The sequence below is a fragment of the Nicotiana tabacum genome, chromosome 2, assembly GCF_000715075.1.
Source record: "Nicotiana tabacum cultivar K326 chromosome 2, ASM71507v2, whole genome shotgun sequence".
NCBI lineage: Eukaryota > Viridiplantae > Streptophyta > Magnoliopsida > Solanales > Solanaceae > Nicotiana > Nicotiana tabacum.
This window is the reverse complement of record NC_134081.1, coordinates 28,798,561-28,813,143: the sequence shown is the minus strand read 5'-3', so window position 1 is coordinate 28,813,143 and position 14,583 is coordinate 28,798,561. Positions and strand designations below refer to the sequence as shown.

Genomic DNA, 14,583 nt, shown 5'->3' with positions numbered 1-14,583 from the left:
GATGGTTTGGGCATGTTAAAAGGAGAAGCACAGATGTCCCAATCAGGAGGTGTGAGAGGTTGACCTTGGGGGGTAAGAGGAAGGGTAGAGATAGGCCAAATAAGTCTTAGGGAGAGGTGATCAGGCGGGACATGACGCAACTTGAGCTTACCAAGGACATGACCCTTGATAGGAGGGCGTGGAGGTTGAGTATTAGGGTAGAAGGTTAGTAGGACGTCGAGTATTTCCCTTTGTCTTCCTTAGTTCAGTAGTATTAGTATTAGTATCGTATTATTTTATCCTTAGATGGCTATTACTACATATCTTGTATTGTTATTACTTGTTATTAGTGCTTCTTTCATCTTTTATTTTGCTATCTTAGTTTTAGTTTTTTAAATATCTTGTCCTGTTATTACTTGCTATCAATGCTTCTTTTATCTTTTCTTTAGCTAAGAGTCTATCGAAAATAACCTCTCTGCTCGTCCAGGATAGGGATAAGGCTACGTATATTCTAACCTCCTCAGATCTCACTTGTAAAAATACACTGGATCGTTGTTGTTGTTGGTAGTGTTGTTATGTATCTTTTGTCGCTTAAAAAATTTGAAAGTTATTTCACTTTATTTGTTGAACTTGTAAATGAAGAAAAATACTTCTTTTATTGTATAATCATCTAGTATTCACTTAGTGGTAGATTAGTTTAGATTCTTGCAATATAAGGCTCGTTAAAGGAAAAAATGTTCCTTACCTTTGCATGGAGGGATCATATCCATTGAATCGAGGAGTAAGTCAAGAAAGACCTTCAAACAGGTTAAGAGGCAAATTACTTGGTAAGAACGATCGCTTCCACCTTGCAATTGAAATGTTCGATTCTTGTATTCTTCTTCACTTCACTCCTCTCCTTTCTCTATTTTGTAATTGAAAATTTTAAGAGAAAAGTAGATCCTAAACTAAAGAAGGATAAGTAGTCAATTCCTGCTCGAATATTCCTGTGTTATATATCAATCCCAATTTATAATTAAATAAGTCATCTCAGTTTTTGGCTAAAGGAAAAAGAAAAAGAAAAAGAACACTCAGTCTGGGTGAAAAAAAAAAGGAAAAAAGTCGCGTCATTCTGGGCTAACATTTAAACTTTAACCTACATTTGTTTTAACCTTTCCTCTTCCCGTTATATTCATGATCCCACCTATCAGAAAATGCCAATCCAATTTTTGCAGTCAAAGGAGAGGACACAAAATTTGAACCCTATATGAGAGGGGAGTAACACATGGCAGAAAAGGGAAAATAGCAAAGTATTTCTTGATTTCTCCGCAACCCCCTTTTCACACAGTCCTCTTCAGCTTCATCACTCATACTTCTTCATTTACCTCTCTCTCAGATGAAGTAAAAACCAGCACAAATGACTCTGCTTCTACAGTCTTGACATTGGTATGTAAAATACCCCCTTTTCTTTATCTTTATTTTCTTACCTGTTAACTTTACCAAGTTGTAATCTTTTTAGCTTTTGTGTTATTATTTACATGCATTTGCTTATGATTTTACTCTGTTTGTGCTTTGATTCTGTTGACTTTAGGTCATGAAGTATTCTGCTTGTGCTCCTTTATCTGCTTTCATTTTCAGACTGTAGAATATTCAGAAAGAAATGGGTCTCTTTTTTAAGCAAAAATAAAAATAAAGAGAGGAGCTTTTAGTTTTTTCTTTTGCCTTTTGTACATTTTCATGAGGAGATTACTTACGCAGACATTTTTTTTTCTTCAGAATTTATAAAATTATTGACTATCAAAACCCTTTTTTGTTCCTTTTTCTTTTTCCCGTTTCTTTTATTTTTACCCTTCTTATTTCTTTATTTTTTCATGAAGAATGAGCTCTAAGTTGCAGTAAGCGGAGGAGCAAGACAAGCTTCTTATTTGGTTTGAAAGTGACTGTGCTAAGTAACAGGATATCCCCTCCCCCCCCACCCCCCACCCCCCCAAACCCCCACAAACAAAACATTGTTCTCTGTACTTTTGTCAAAATAATGAAAACAATAATATCCTAAATAATATTACCTTCTCTTTGTGATATCTGTCAGTAGCATTTTAAATTAAGAAAATGTCTCATTATGAAAAGTGATGTGTTCTTTTTCTTTTATAACCGTGGTGTCTAGGCTAGCTTGCGCGCATATCTGCTAATTCCACGGGGTATCTGCTGCCTCCCACCAGCACATGTATCGGGTAATTATATCCACTAAGGCTTGGACAAAAAAGTGATGAAGAAAAATAATAAAACTGTGTTACTTGTGAAAAAATAATGATAATAAAACTTTATGCTATTTTGCTAAGTTGCTCGGATTGGGGTGGGGTGTCTGATACAGTTTCGGATCTAAAGGTCGAATCCTTCATGATCTAAATTTTAAGATTCGGGGGTATGGATCCAGGTATGGATATGGGTGCAGGGATTCGGTTAAAAGTAATTCTAATATCTAAAATAGAGCTATAAAAATATGTCTAAATTATGAAAAATTATGTGAAAAGTAACAAGGTAAGGAGAAAATATTGATCAAGAGGAGAATCCGAGAAGGAGATAAAAGGAAAATGACTGATATAGAAATTTCTATATAAAAGGTACTCTATTTTCTTCAAGTTCAGCTTAGCTTTTGTTTTGTTTTAGAAATCATCATCTTTGTCCCAAATTTATCTGTCGATTTTGGTCAAAGTACCCAAAATCGATTGGCCAGTTCCGGTACGGTTCCACACCCACATCGTGTCGACACGGGTGCGACACCGAAAGTGAAGAGTCCGAGCAACTTATCTGTTTTGAACTTGTGGAGACGGAAAAAATTGCTATTGGTATCAAGGTATGGTCAAACAAATAGAGCCAAATGAACACGGAAAGTAAGCCTACAAAATTGGAAAGCAAGGAGTATTTGACATATATAAGGCGTCCAAACTGCATAATAATGCTCCGTTTTTTTTTTCTTTTGATAATGCTAAGGTTTAGGAAGATGGGTAGAAATTATATAGTGTTTTTTTTTGTCTCTACCAGGATTTGAACCTCGTCTTCCATGGTTTTCACCCACTTCATTTCGATAACTAAGTTGCGCGGACTCTTCATTTTTGATGCCAAACCCGTCTCGACACGACACTGGGACGAGTGCGGGTGCGGGATAGGGATACGTTTGGGATTCGGTCAACCAACTTCGGATACTTTGACCGGAGTCCATAGACAAATTTGGGGGAAATTGAGATTTTGATTTCTCAAAATAAAAGATAAAAATAGATTTAAGACACTGGAAATGGCATACCATCAACATTATAGTCCTTTTGTCTCATATTCGCTGCTACAATATACATGTAAGTTTTTCACAGAATATCTCTCAAAATTTGAAATATCTTTATAGCTCTATTTTTATAATTTTGAATTTTCTTGGCCGAATCCCAGCACCCGTATCCATACCTGGATCCGCACCCCCGAATCTTAAAATCAAGATTTTGTCCAATCCGACTCTCAGATCCGTATCCGTATCATATACCCGCACCCGAGTCTGAGCAACTTAGGGCCGTATAATAATGCTTATTTTGGATATAGCTCACATCAAGTATATTAAGGTTTTGCATACTTTCCTCTTGTTTGTTTATGTATGTGACTGTGTGCGTGGTTGTATGAAGGGATTTACAGCTAGAAGTGTGAAAAAAGCCATTTTGCTCATACTTTCGTACTGATGTCTTAATAAGATCTTATCTACAAAAGTTACGGCATTGTTTATGCCTTGTGCTAATCTGTTGTATGCTTCTAGTGTCAATCTGTTATGCCACTAGACATTGTCTTTGGGATATTTCTTAAACTTTTTGTCACACTAGCCTTCTTTTGCTGAGAAAAAGTAAATAACACAATGAAAATGTAGTGTTAATTTTCCGTTTTGTGCTCTGCCCATTTTCTTATTTAATAATGTAGAACATTCATGAAAAGTTCTTCCAATTTAGAGAAAAATTTGATGAACCAATGATATAGTCTTCCTTTGGAACATTAACGTGCCCCCCCCCCCCTCCCCGGTTTTATTCTTCTTCTTTTTTTTTTCTTTTTGTAAATTTTAATGATGACATGTTTCAGATTAAATTAGAACTTGCATTTTTCATTAGGATCAGGATTGATATTTGCTGTGTTTTCTGCACTACATTAAGTAAATAGGAATGGAGGGAGTTGGCTATTCACTTGGAACAGACTGGTTTATTTGGTCATTGTTTAACTAATATCAGGTGTCCTTATAAACTTTACACATAAATGGAATGGAAGTTATGTGTACTCTTCTGTTTTCACTTTTTTAAGGAAGTCTTAACAACTCATGGATCATAGTTTTGCAGTTGAAAAACAGTCAATATAAATGTGAGATATGACTCAAGATCAAATTGATGTTCGTCAACATGGTGTAGCAGTTGATCAGAAGAAGCAAAAAATCAAGTGCAACTATTGTCATAAAGTTGTTTCTGGGTTTACCCGGCTTAAATACCACTTAGGAGGCGTTCGAGGAGATGTCACTCCTTGCTTGGAGGCTCCTACACTTGTCAAAGAAGCAATGAAAGCCGAGCTACATGAGAAGAAAAACGGCAATTTAATCAAGGAAGTTGAGCAGCTTTACCACCCAAATCTTCCTTTGAAGCGGAACTGGTGCCCCCGAGAAGGTGATGGTGAACCAAATAAGACAGATCTCACTCAACGTTCTGAAAATGGAAATAAAAAGCATAATAGAGTGAATTCAAAAGTAGCTGGTAGTTCTGTTGTAGATTCATCCTCACGAGAGATTTCGAAGTCTATAGGGAGATTTTTTTATGAAGAAGGTATTGACTTTGACGCTATTAGATCACCTAGCTTCCGGAAGATGGTAAAAGCCACCTTTATTCCTGGGAAGACAATAATATTCCCAAGTTGTCACGAGTTGAAAGGGTGGATCCTTCAGGGCGCAGTGGAAGAGATGCGACAATATGTAACGAAGATAAGAAATTCATGGGCAAGTACAGGATGTAGCATCTTGCTAGATGGATGGGTAGATTCAAAGGGTCGAAATCTGATTAATATTCTAGTTTACTGCCCAAGAGGCACCATTTACCTTCGGTCGTCAGACATTTCATCTATCGATAGCAATGTTGATGCCATGCAAGTGTTCTTTGAGGAAGTTATTGAGGAAGTTGGAGTTGAAAATGTGGTCCAAATAGTTGCATACTCGACATCTGCTGCCTGCATGACGGAAGCAGGCAAGAAACTAATGGAAAAACTTAAGACTGTTTTTTGGACAGTAGATGCTTCTCATTGCATGGAACTTATGTTACAGAAATTCACAACGATAGACACGATACAACAAGTTCTGGAGAAGGCAAAAGCTCTGACACAATTTATTTACAGCAATGCGACTGTCCTAAAGCTTCTGAGAGATGCTTGTCCTAATGAGCTAGTGTGCCCTTCAAAGATAAGGTCGATTGTGCCCTTCATGACTCTTGAGAACATTGTATCACAGAAAGAACACTTAATTAGGATGTTTCAGTCTTCTGATTGGCATTTGGCTTCCACAAGTGAGGGTAAAAGAATGTCAGAAATGGTCGAAGATGAATCCTTTTGGACTGAGGCTTTGATGGCTGTGAAGGCAACCATTCCCCTTGTGGAAATTATAAAATTGCTAAATAGTACTAATAAGCCACTAGTTGGTTTTATATATGATACAATAGATCAAGCTAAAGAGACGATCAAAAAGGAATTCAAAGAGAAGAAATCCCATTATGCAAGATTTTGGAAAGCCATAGATGACGTATGGGATGAATACCTCCACAGTCATCTTCATGCTTCGGGTTACTTTTTGAACCCAAGCCTCTTTTATTCAAGTGACTTCTACACTGATGTGGAAGTTTCCTGTGGTCTTTGTTACTGTGTTGTTCGCATGACAGAAGATCGTCATATACAGGATAAGATCACGCTGCAAATTGATGAGTATCGCATGGGGAGGGGCACATTTCATTTTGGTAGCTTCAAAGAGAAGTTATCAAATATTTCCCCAGGTTTGTATGATTTTACACATTTTCTGCTATTTTTATCTTTCTATTCTATGTAATTCGTTATGTTAACCTGGAAGTCATGGTTGCAGCAATTTGGTGGTCACAATATGGAGGTCATTGTCCCGAACTGCAAAGGCTTGCTGTTCGAATCCTTAGTCAGACGTGCAATGGTGCTTCACATTATAGGCTAAAAAGGAGCTTGGTCGAGAAATTATTTACACAAGGGAGGAATCCGATAGAGCAGCAGAGGATGCGTGATTTGGTATTTGTCCATTGTAATTTGCAATTACAAGCTTTTGATCCAGAAGGAAGCAATGACATTACAGATGATGTTATTGATCCCATGGATGAGTGGATAGTTGGGAAAGGGCCTAATTTGATGTCTGAAAACACTGAACTGACATGGAAGAATTTAGACTTGGGAAGCAGAAAAGGGAATGGAAATTTTTGTGTGGAAGAACCTATTATTCATGTAAAGGAGGAAGAGGCAGATAAATGTATATAGAGTAGTAAATGTAAAGTGAAGTGACAATGAATCTTTCTTATGCTGAATTATGTTTAGCTTTATTAATACAATGAATATTTTGTTCTAGCTCTATGCTTCCATATACTCTATTGTTTTGACTTCTAGCAACGGCATTATCATCCACGTCTGGAGAGAGGCAAACCATCTAGACTTGTTAGCTACTTCTATAAGACCGGAAATTTATCCAATTCTTCTTCCTCCTAATAAGGATTTTTTCAACCTACTATGTGAAGACCTCCTAGGTGATGAAAGAAATCATTCTGTTTCAATAGAGGTACAACATGAAACCATTCTGTTTCAATAGAGGTACGGGAAATAGTTGGGGGCAATGAAGTAGGTGAAGTGGTTGGATTTTGCGAGATGTTCCAATCACTGCTAGATGTGAATACCACACAGAAGAGTCAAGACCAAGCTCCAATATTAACCGATCCATTCCGGATCGACCGAATTGGTACGGGACGAGTAGGCAGGGTACGACGAAGCCCGTGGGTGGGGTGTGCAGATTTTCTTGCAAATGAAGATCACAAACATGAAGAAGATTTACTAATACGGGATGATGCAATCAAGGATATGGAGATTTTGCTCCTGCCAGATTTAAACAATGTAGCTTATGAACGATTTTGGTATTTCTCTAAATTTTCCAATGTGCCAAAACAATGGCATGATCTTGAAAGGAACTTAAGGTGGCCTCTCTAGGTGAGAGAAACCAACCGTTATGAAGCTCTAAAGGTGATTGTCTTGGCTAGATGTAGAACTTCTAGTACAAATTGATTATTATCATTTAAATTTTAGAAGGTTAACCAGAACTACTCATTGTACTAAATTGCTGGTAAAAATAGTGCGGGCTAGCCAGTTTTCGGACTGGTAATTCAAAAATAGTCAGCGTTTGCAAAGTCATTGAAAAATAGTCACTATTTTGCTGCAACACGGACCGGTCCAGCATAATATACTGGAGATTGATGCACATGTGTATGAACTTCCAACATATTATGCTGGAACTCCAACACGCGGAAAGTTCCAGCATAATATACTGGAGATTGGAGCACTTGTGTATGGACTTTCAGCATATTATGCTGGACCGATATATTATACTGGAACTCCAGTATATTATGTCGGAATATTCTCCGGATTTTGAACAGTGTTTTCGTTCAGATTTATCTTTACATGAATTGCTGAGTGTTTTTTCTAATTCATAATACTCTTTTGTGAGCTGCATAGAATGGTCCGGGCTTTCGAAAGTCCCCACACTACGAGTGAAAGGAAAAAAATAAAGACTACCATTAAAGCATCTCAAGAAGACTTACTATATCCATGTGAATTATGCTCTTAATGTCTGAGTTAAGTGCACATCAAGAATTTTAGAGAAGGATGTCTGTTAAGCTCATTATCCACCGAGTTTTGAACGCTTTGTATTTAAGTAGACAAAGGTGCACATCAAGAATTTTAGAGAAGGATGTATGTTAAGCTCATTATCCACCGAGTTTTGAACGCTTTGTATTTAAGTAGACAAAGGTATCGACGTGGGCTCATTACCCACCAAGTTTCAAACCGAGTTTTGAACGCTTTGTATTTAAGTAGACAGGTGTCGGCGTAGGCTCATTACCCACCAAGTTTCAAATTGTGCGCCAACTAGCCTCGGCCATTTCCTGATTATCAAAAACAAATTATAATAAATTACTTTTTTCCTTACAAGAAATATGTAATACGTCTCTTACTCAACAATCTATCAGAGAATTCTCAGTTCATTGTATCATAATATTTCATATCCTTGCATTTAGGGGGAAAAGTTGACAAGTAATCATAAGCATTTGTATTTCAGAGGCAAGTATAAACACAAAGAGCTCAAGGAATCAACCAGATTAAATAAATCATTCCCACTGCAGAAAGATAACTTCTTGTGAACTGCAAAATGAATGGTAAACTTCAACCTTATATTATTAAACACAACAACGTTTACTTAGTTGCCAAGAGTAATGCCAGTAGAACTGTAACGAATACCATTCCTAATTCAGGATTGCAGTATACCATCAAACTGCAACAATTTTCTTCAAATACTGAAATTGAATGTCATGTTTTTTCAAATATCATGTAAGCTTTAAAGTAACTCAAAAAAATCTCTCTGATGTATTCACGACAAATATTCCGCCAGATGCAATGCTTAATGCTCAAGCAACAGCTTACACCCTTCCACGAGTATTTATGCCTTGACTCGCTTATATTGCTTTATCTCATTAATTATGCCATCAGTAAGCATGTCGACGTCATTATTCTTTCCGAAAAACTTCACAAATTCCATCTTAGGATCCATAAGATACCTGCACATTTTATTATCAATCTCATCAAAATTCATGTGTTAAAGTAACATAACCTTTTCAATGGAAGAATAATCCAAAACATTTTAGAGAGATATCATTAAGCATTCAAGATCTAAGAGAGACGGATAATCTTAAAGCATGCTCAATCTGTATGACTTAAGCAGATTGGGAGACAAAATATTTGCCACTAAACAGAAATGCAAATTACCATCAAAAGAGATTAAATTACATCTCTAGGAATTTGGAGTACTCGATGCCTACACAGAATATTTTTGTATTGTTTATGAAACCAATTTCATCATTTACGAATTAATATGTGAAATACAGATAGTTTTTGTGAATTAATGACCAAAAATGATTCCAAGAAACTTATAATTTTTTAGTCAATTAGAACTGCTAATTCATTAGTCAATCATGTTCTAGTCATTTATCCAAAGGGCAAGATCGGTTTAGTTAATAAAACACCAAACAGATTATGATAAATGATAAAATTTGGGTGTAAATCGCTCTCTATCTAACAAAGGCGATTCCATACCCAAGGCTTGAACCCGAGACCATTGGTTAAGGATGAAGCAGTACTTATCACTCCACCACAAGATCATCAACTCCATGAGACTTTGTTCATGCACAGGTGCACTCTTGACGTGATCAAATGGCAATTAGGTAGCTAAAACCACTATAAGTAATGGTTTTCAGATTGATGATACATGACGGGAAAAAAATCAACGTGTGCTTGTATTGATAAAGGTTGTAGATATTGAAATTGAGAGGCAATTAAAACAGACAGGTGGCAATCACAGCTAGGATCAAGTAACACATACATGACTATTGAGTGATCAACAAGGTAATCTGAGCCTTCTTCTTCTGTCTTCATATAGTAAACCCGATAAGCACGTGCCGTTTTCTTTATCTCTTCTGGGGTACCAGTGAGGCCAATCAAGTTTGGGTGAAACTCTAAACATTGAGTACAAAATTGTCAGTTGCAGCGTTACAAGTATATTTACAAGCATATCTAATCAATGCACGAGATATAATCAGTTCAACCCAGAACGCACCTTTAACATATTCACGTACTTGCTCAACCGTATCTCTTTCAGGATCAACTGAGATAAACACAGGTATTACTTGAATTCCTGACTTCTCTGCATATTGAGTATATTAACGAATTAGGAGATTAACATATCTCTATATGCTTAAAATTAAAAGGAAAAAGACATCATGACATCTAAACACTACTCCCCCTCTGTCCCAATTTATGTGATGCACTTTCCTTTTTAATTTGTGTCTTTCTATATTAAGAAACAATTTAACTTTAAACTTCCTATTTTACCCTTAATGAGATGATTTATAGCCACAAAAATTACTATGACTTGTTTTAGACCACAAGCTTCAAAAGTCTTTCTTTACAATCAAAGTGTATCACATAAGAGAGTATAAATTAATGGGCTTTTCTCTCACAACAAAAAAAAAAAATTGGAACTATACAGCCACTAGTTGCCTTTTGATTTGTTAAACAGTCAGTAGCTGCGGTATTGTAGTCTGCTACGACATTAGCTTACATTTTCTCCCCTAGGTAGCAGAATGAACATCTCCTTTAGGAGAATATTAAAACCACTTTGAACATTTTCATACACAACATGAAATTACAATTGAAGCAAGGAAAAAGGTTAATTGTTTGAGTTCATTCAATTTACATGATACTTTTTATGCACGATCAGCTTTTCTTCACTGAATCAACACTGGAAATCAGAAGGTCCTTCTAGTTCTGTTATTATTACCTCCCTTTGACCAAACAAATTGGGAATTAAGACTGGACTAAAACTTGGAAAATCAGACATTAACATGAAAGGTGAGAGGAAGAATAAATATAAAACAGAAAGAAAAAGATGTGGTTGATGAAATGACCAATCACAATAATCATGCAAAACTTCATCCATTTTGGGCACAGAACTATAATGAAAAGGCTTACTAATTTTATCAACTGCAGCAGCGAGTTTTTGTAGCTCATCTGGGCATATATCTGGACAGTGAGTGAAACCAAAATATACAACTGTCCACTTGCCAAAGAAGTCTTTCTCAGTTACTGGTTTTCCATTATGGTCAATGAGATTAAATGGACCACCAATGGCTGCTTTTCCCGCGGAAGGTCCTTGCTTTACGGAAGTTGAGGCAGTGGTGATATCTATAACAAGTAACAAGCTTAATTAGCAAACTAGAATGGTAGGAAATTAGAGAGCAAGAACACATATTGAAGCCTATGATCTTACTATCTGCAAAAGTTTAGTACGGCAAACTTAACGCTCCCTGAACAAAAGGAACAAAAGGGAAGGGTAATATATTGGTCTTTAATTTTATTTGGATAATCATAAAAGAAGCTTATCAATACAGGGGAAGAAAAATATTACTAGTAAATACAAATATTTTTTATTTGAAGTATGACGAAGTACCTCATGTGACTTCCACTTAAAAACCCAAAATTTCATAAAATGAGTATTTAAACCTCAGTGGTTTTGTTCCATTAAATAGAGATACTTTTGTTTAAGTAACTGTAAGAAGAAAACTATGGTGATAGTTTCAATAAATTTAAAACAGAAGGCCATTTAACAGTGTTTTCGTGATACCAACACAAAGCCACACTATTGAAAATGCACGCACTTGCTCTACCAAATGAAGAGAAAGGAAAAACCACACCACCATATTTCTATGCAAAACCTAACTTCCTGAATAACACTTTCTAGCATGCGTTTTTTTCCCTTCTAAAAAGGCACAAGAATTCAGTAGTGGACCAACAAACAAGCATAATCAGAGGTTTAGCAGTAGAAACCTTCATACTAATGATATGGGCAGATGCCAAAGAAACAAGCAGAAAAGGAACACGCAGAAGATTTTTGATATCCATTATGCAATTACGGACTCTGCATTCTAACGTATCTGCTTGCGCGCACACACACACACACACAAGACCATTGTAACTATACTCAGAGTCAGGCAGTGCTACAACCTGAAAACCTAAATGCATATATATTGACAGGTAACTAGCAGCCTAATCGGACACGTGGTCTTATAAATATTAATCCTCCTCCATGGTGCCTTCAAACCCGAAGTCTAATGAGCCAAAAAAAAAAAACCCCAGTGTTTTATGTGATTAGCAAACCACAGTTTCTTTTCCTAAAACTAATACAACTCACCATAGTAATCTACCTTCAATATGCCGTTTCTTTTCCCTGTCATAATAGTAAACCAATCCTGCTCCAGTGCAAACAAGTAGAAAGAAGCTCATCCATGAAACAGGCTGCACAAGTCAATTAATTTACTTATCAATTTAAGGCTCTACGAAACAACAAAAATGAAAAACTTTTACACCCCACTATAAACAGATGATGTTGCATTAGCATTCGTACTATTTTTCCATCAAGAATGCAGCTAACCCAAAGCAGAACAGAAAAGTGGAACTTTCAATCACACAAATTAAGCAAACAGCTTATACCCGAGCTACAAGTTCAATACCCAATCAATTCAGCAAATAAAAGCAGCTCCATATGATCAAATCTACCTTTTACTAAAACATACAACATAAATGTAGTCATACTATAAACAGTTGAAGTTGCATAAGCAGTCATACTATATTTTTGTCATAAAAAATGCAGCTATTATAAACAGAAATGAAAAGCCTTTACACCCTACTATAATCAATGAAGTTAAATTAGCATTCATACTACTTTCCCATCAAGAATGCAGCAACTGAAAAGCAGAACAGAAATTCGAAACTATCGATCCCACAAATTAAGCAAAAACTCTGCAGCTTATACCTGAACTACAAGCTCAATATAAATACAGGAAAAAATCGCAGCTCCATATGATTAAATATACTTTTTACTAAAAGATACACATAAATGTAATCCCGATGCAAGTGTTAGGCAGCAGGTTTTCACAACACACTATCTTCGACTCGCTATACATACATAAATTACATGCATATACCGACAACTTCTATTCAAAAAACATGTTGATACTAATTTCGAATATTTTATATTAATACTAATCTTGCACCGACTGGTAGCATAGGAGTAGTGGTAGAGCGAATCCAAGATTTAAACTCTACGGGTTCTACATTTAAGGTTCTTAGCATTGAACTTATATATTTTTAAAATTATGGGTATGAACCTACTATTTATAGCAATTTTAGTGAATTTTATATTTCGCTTCGTAAGTATTAGGTTCAGATGAACAAGGTGCTATAAGGCTGCTTCCGCCTCTGAGTAGTGGGTGCAGTCACCTAAAATCCTGAATCTGCCTCTACATAAATGCAGTATATCTCTCAGTGAATAAAAAAAGAAAGAAACTTACACTGCCCCGAATAGGCTTTCCCTGTTCAGAAGTCTTCTGAGAACCACCAGAACTTTCACTCTTTCCAGAATTAGCTCCAGAGGAGGATCCATTGGACTCAGAACTTGATTGATTAACAGAATTAGAGGTGCAAAGAGACCTGTAACAATTCAATCCACTCTCCAATCGACCCGAACTCATAGCCTGAAATGCAAGATTCCCCAAACCCACCTAACAAAAGATAAAAAAAATTTCAGCCCCATTAATCAAAAACTATAAAAACTCATTCAAGTATACAAACCCACCTAACAAAAGATAAAAAAATTTCAGCCCCATTAATCAAAAACTATAAAAACTCATTCAAGTATAGATACCCAAATATTAAACAAAAAAGATTACTTTTTTCAGCCCAATAATCTGAAACTAGAAAAAAAAAAGTTGAACGCTTTCAGTATAATACCCAAAATTAAACAAAAAAGATTACTTTGAGATTAGAAAAAAGTTGAAACTTTGAGTATAAAATGAAGACTTACCAATGGAGAAAGGGGTAGGGGTTTGGTGTGGGGGAGAGCTTTTGAAAGGCTGTGAAATGAAGGTTTTGATGAAGAAATGGAGTGATACAGAAAATAGCGAATTTGCTGATTTCTGGATATTGCTTTCGCCATTGCTATGTTAATTGTTGTGAGGAATCACAGAGAGTGAGAGAGATTGTTGAATCTTGAAAAGAGGTCAAAAACCCTACCAAAACCACAGAACAAATTTTCTTTTTCTCTTTATTTTTCCTATTTTATTTTATTTACATATATTTGATTTTATTTCTTCTTATTTGTCTCTTTTTTTAAAACAAACATTTTTTTACATCTTTTTGTTGTTGCAAACGAGTGTATGTTCATGCCCAACTTTTATATCGGTGGTTCTTTAAATCTAATTTTGTGCGTATATATATCTTAATGCGTTTAAATCTAACTTTTAGTGTATTTGTGCTGCACGTGTATTCCGCATTAATTAATTAAAATTTGTGTACAAAAAGAACAATTTATATGAAATAGTAAAGTATGTTAAAGAAGATGCAATGCTCGTTTATTCCAGTGATGTAAATCTTGAAAAAGTACTCCTAAAACTGGAAAAAAAAAGGAAAATAAGGACTCTTAAACCAAATAAAGAAAAATAAAGACTACTAAACCTAAACTCTTATAACAAAAACAATACTCGTAAACCCAATATAAAAAAAAAATCGTGAAGTACTTGGAATTCAATACCCTAAATCTAAATAGAGTTTATATGATTAAATAACATAACTTTTTAGATCAAAGTCCTAAGTGCTAGAGAAATAATTAAGTGATTATTCCTAAATATTAGGAAAAAAATTTAGATGATTATTCATAAAATTTAGGAAAATAACTTAAATTATTATTTTTTT

The 14,583-nt window shown here is 35.5% G+C and overlaps 2 protein-coding genes across 7 annotated transcripts; one reads left to right on the top strand and one right to left on the bottom strand.

Annotated features, from left to right (window-relative positions):
- The first annotated feature begins 1,173 nt into the window (after positions 1-1,173).
- Positions 1,174-6,588, top strand: LOC107796009 (uncharacterized). Of its 6 annotated transcripts, none has more exons than XM_075232215.1 (4): positions 1,174-1,404; positions 2,123-2,189; positions 4,309-5,999; positions 6,086-6,588. In XM_075232215.1, exons 3-4 carry the CDS (start codon positions 4,346-4,348, stop codon positions 6,499-6,501), a joined length of 2,070 nt encoding a protein of 689 aa, XP_075088316.1. In that variant the 5' UTR covers positions 1,174-1,404; positions 2,123-2,189; positions 4,309-4,345; the 3' UTR covers positions 6,502-6,588. The 6 variants fall into 6 exon arrangements, with proteins under 6 accessions (XP_075088316.1, XP_075088323.1, XP_075088313.1 ...); XM_075232222.1 differs by having other exon boundaries at positions 1,175-1,404; positions 2,128-2,189; XM_075232212.1 differs by having other exon boundaries at positions 1,175-1,404; positions 4,317-5,999.
- Positions 6,589-8,574: 1,986 nt separating this feature from the next.
- On the bottom strand, positions 8,575-13,927 carry LOC107796028 (protein SCO1 homolog 1, mitochondrial). The gene is made up of 7 exons (XM_075232201.1): positions 13,697-13,927; positions 13,185-13,394; positions 12,039-12,129; positions 10,807-11,019; positions 9,893-9,979; positions 9,659-9,791; positions 8,575-8,837 (listed from the first exon to the last, which is right to left on the bottom strand). The coding sequence occupies exons 1-7, from the start codon at positions 13,826-13,828 to the stop codon at positions 8,720-8,722; spliced, it is 984 nt and encodes a 327-aa protein (XP_075088302.1). The 5' UTR covers positions 13,829-13,927; the 3' UTR covers positions 8,575-8,719.
- Positions 13,928-14,583: the final 656 nt, after the last annotated feature.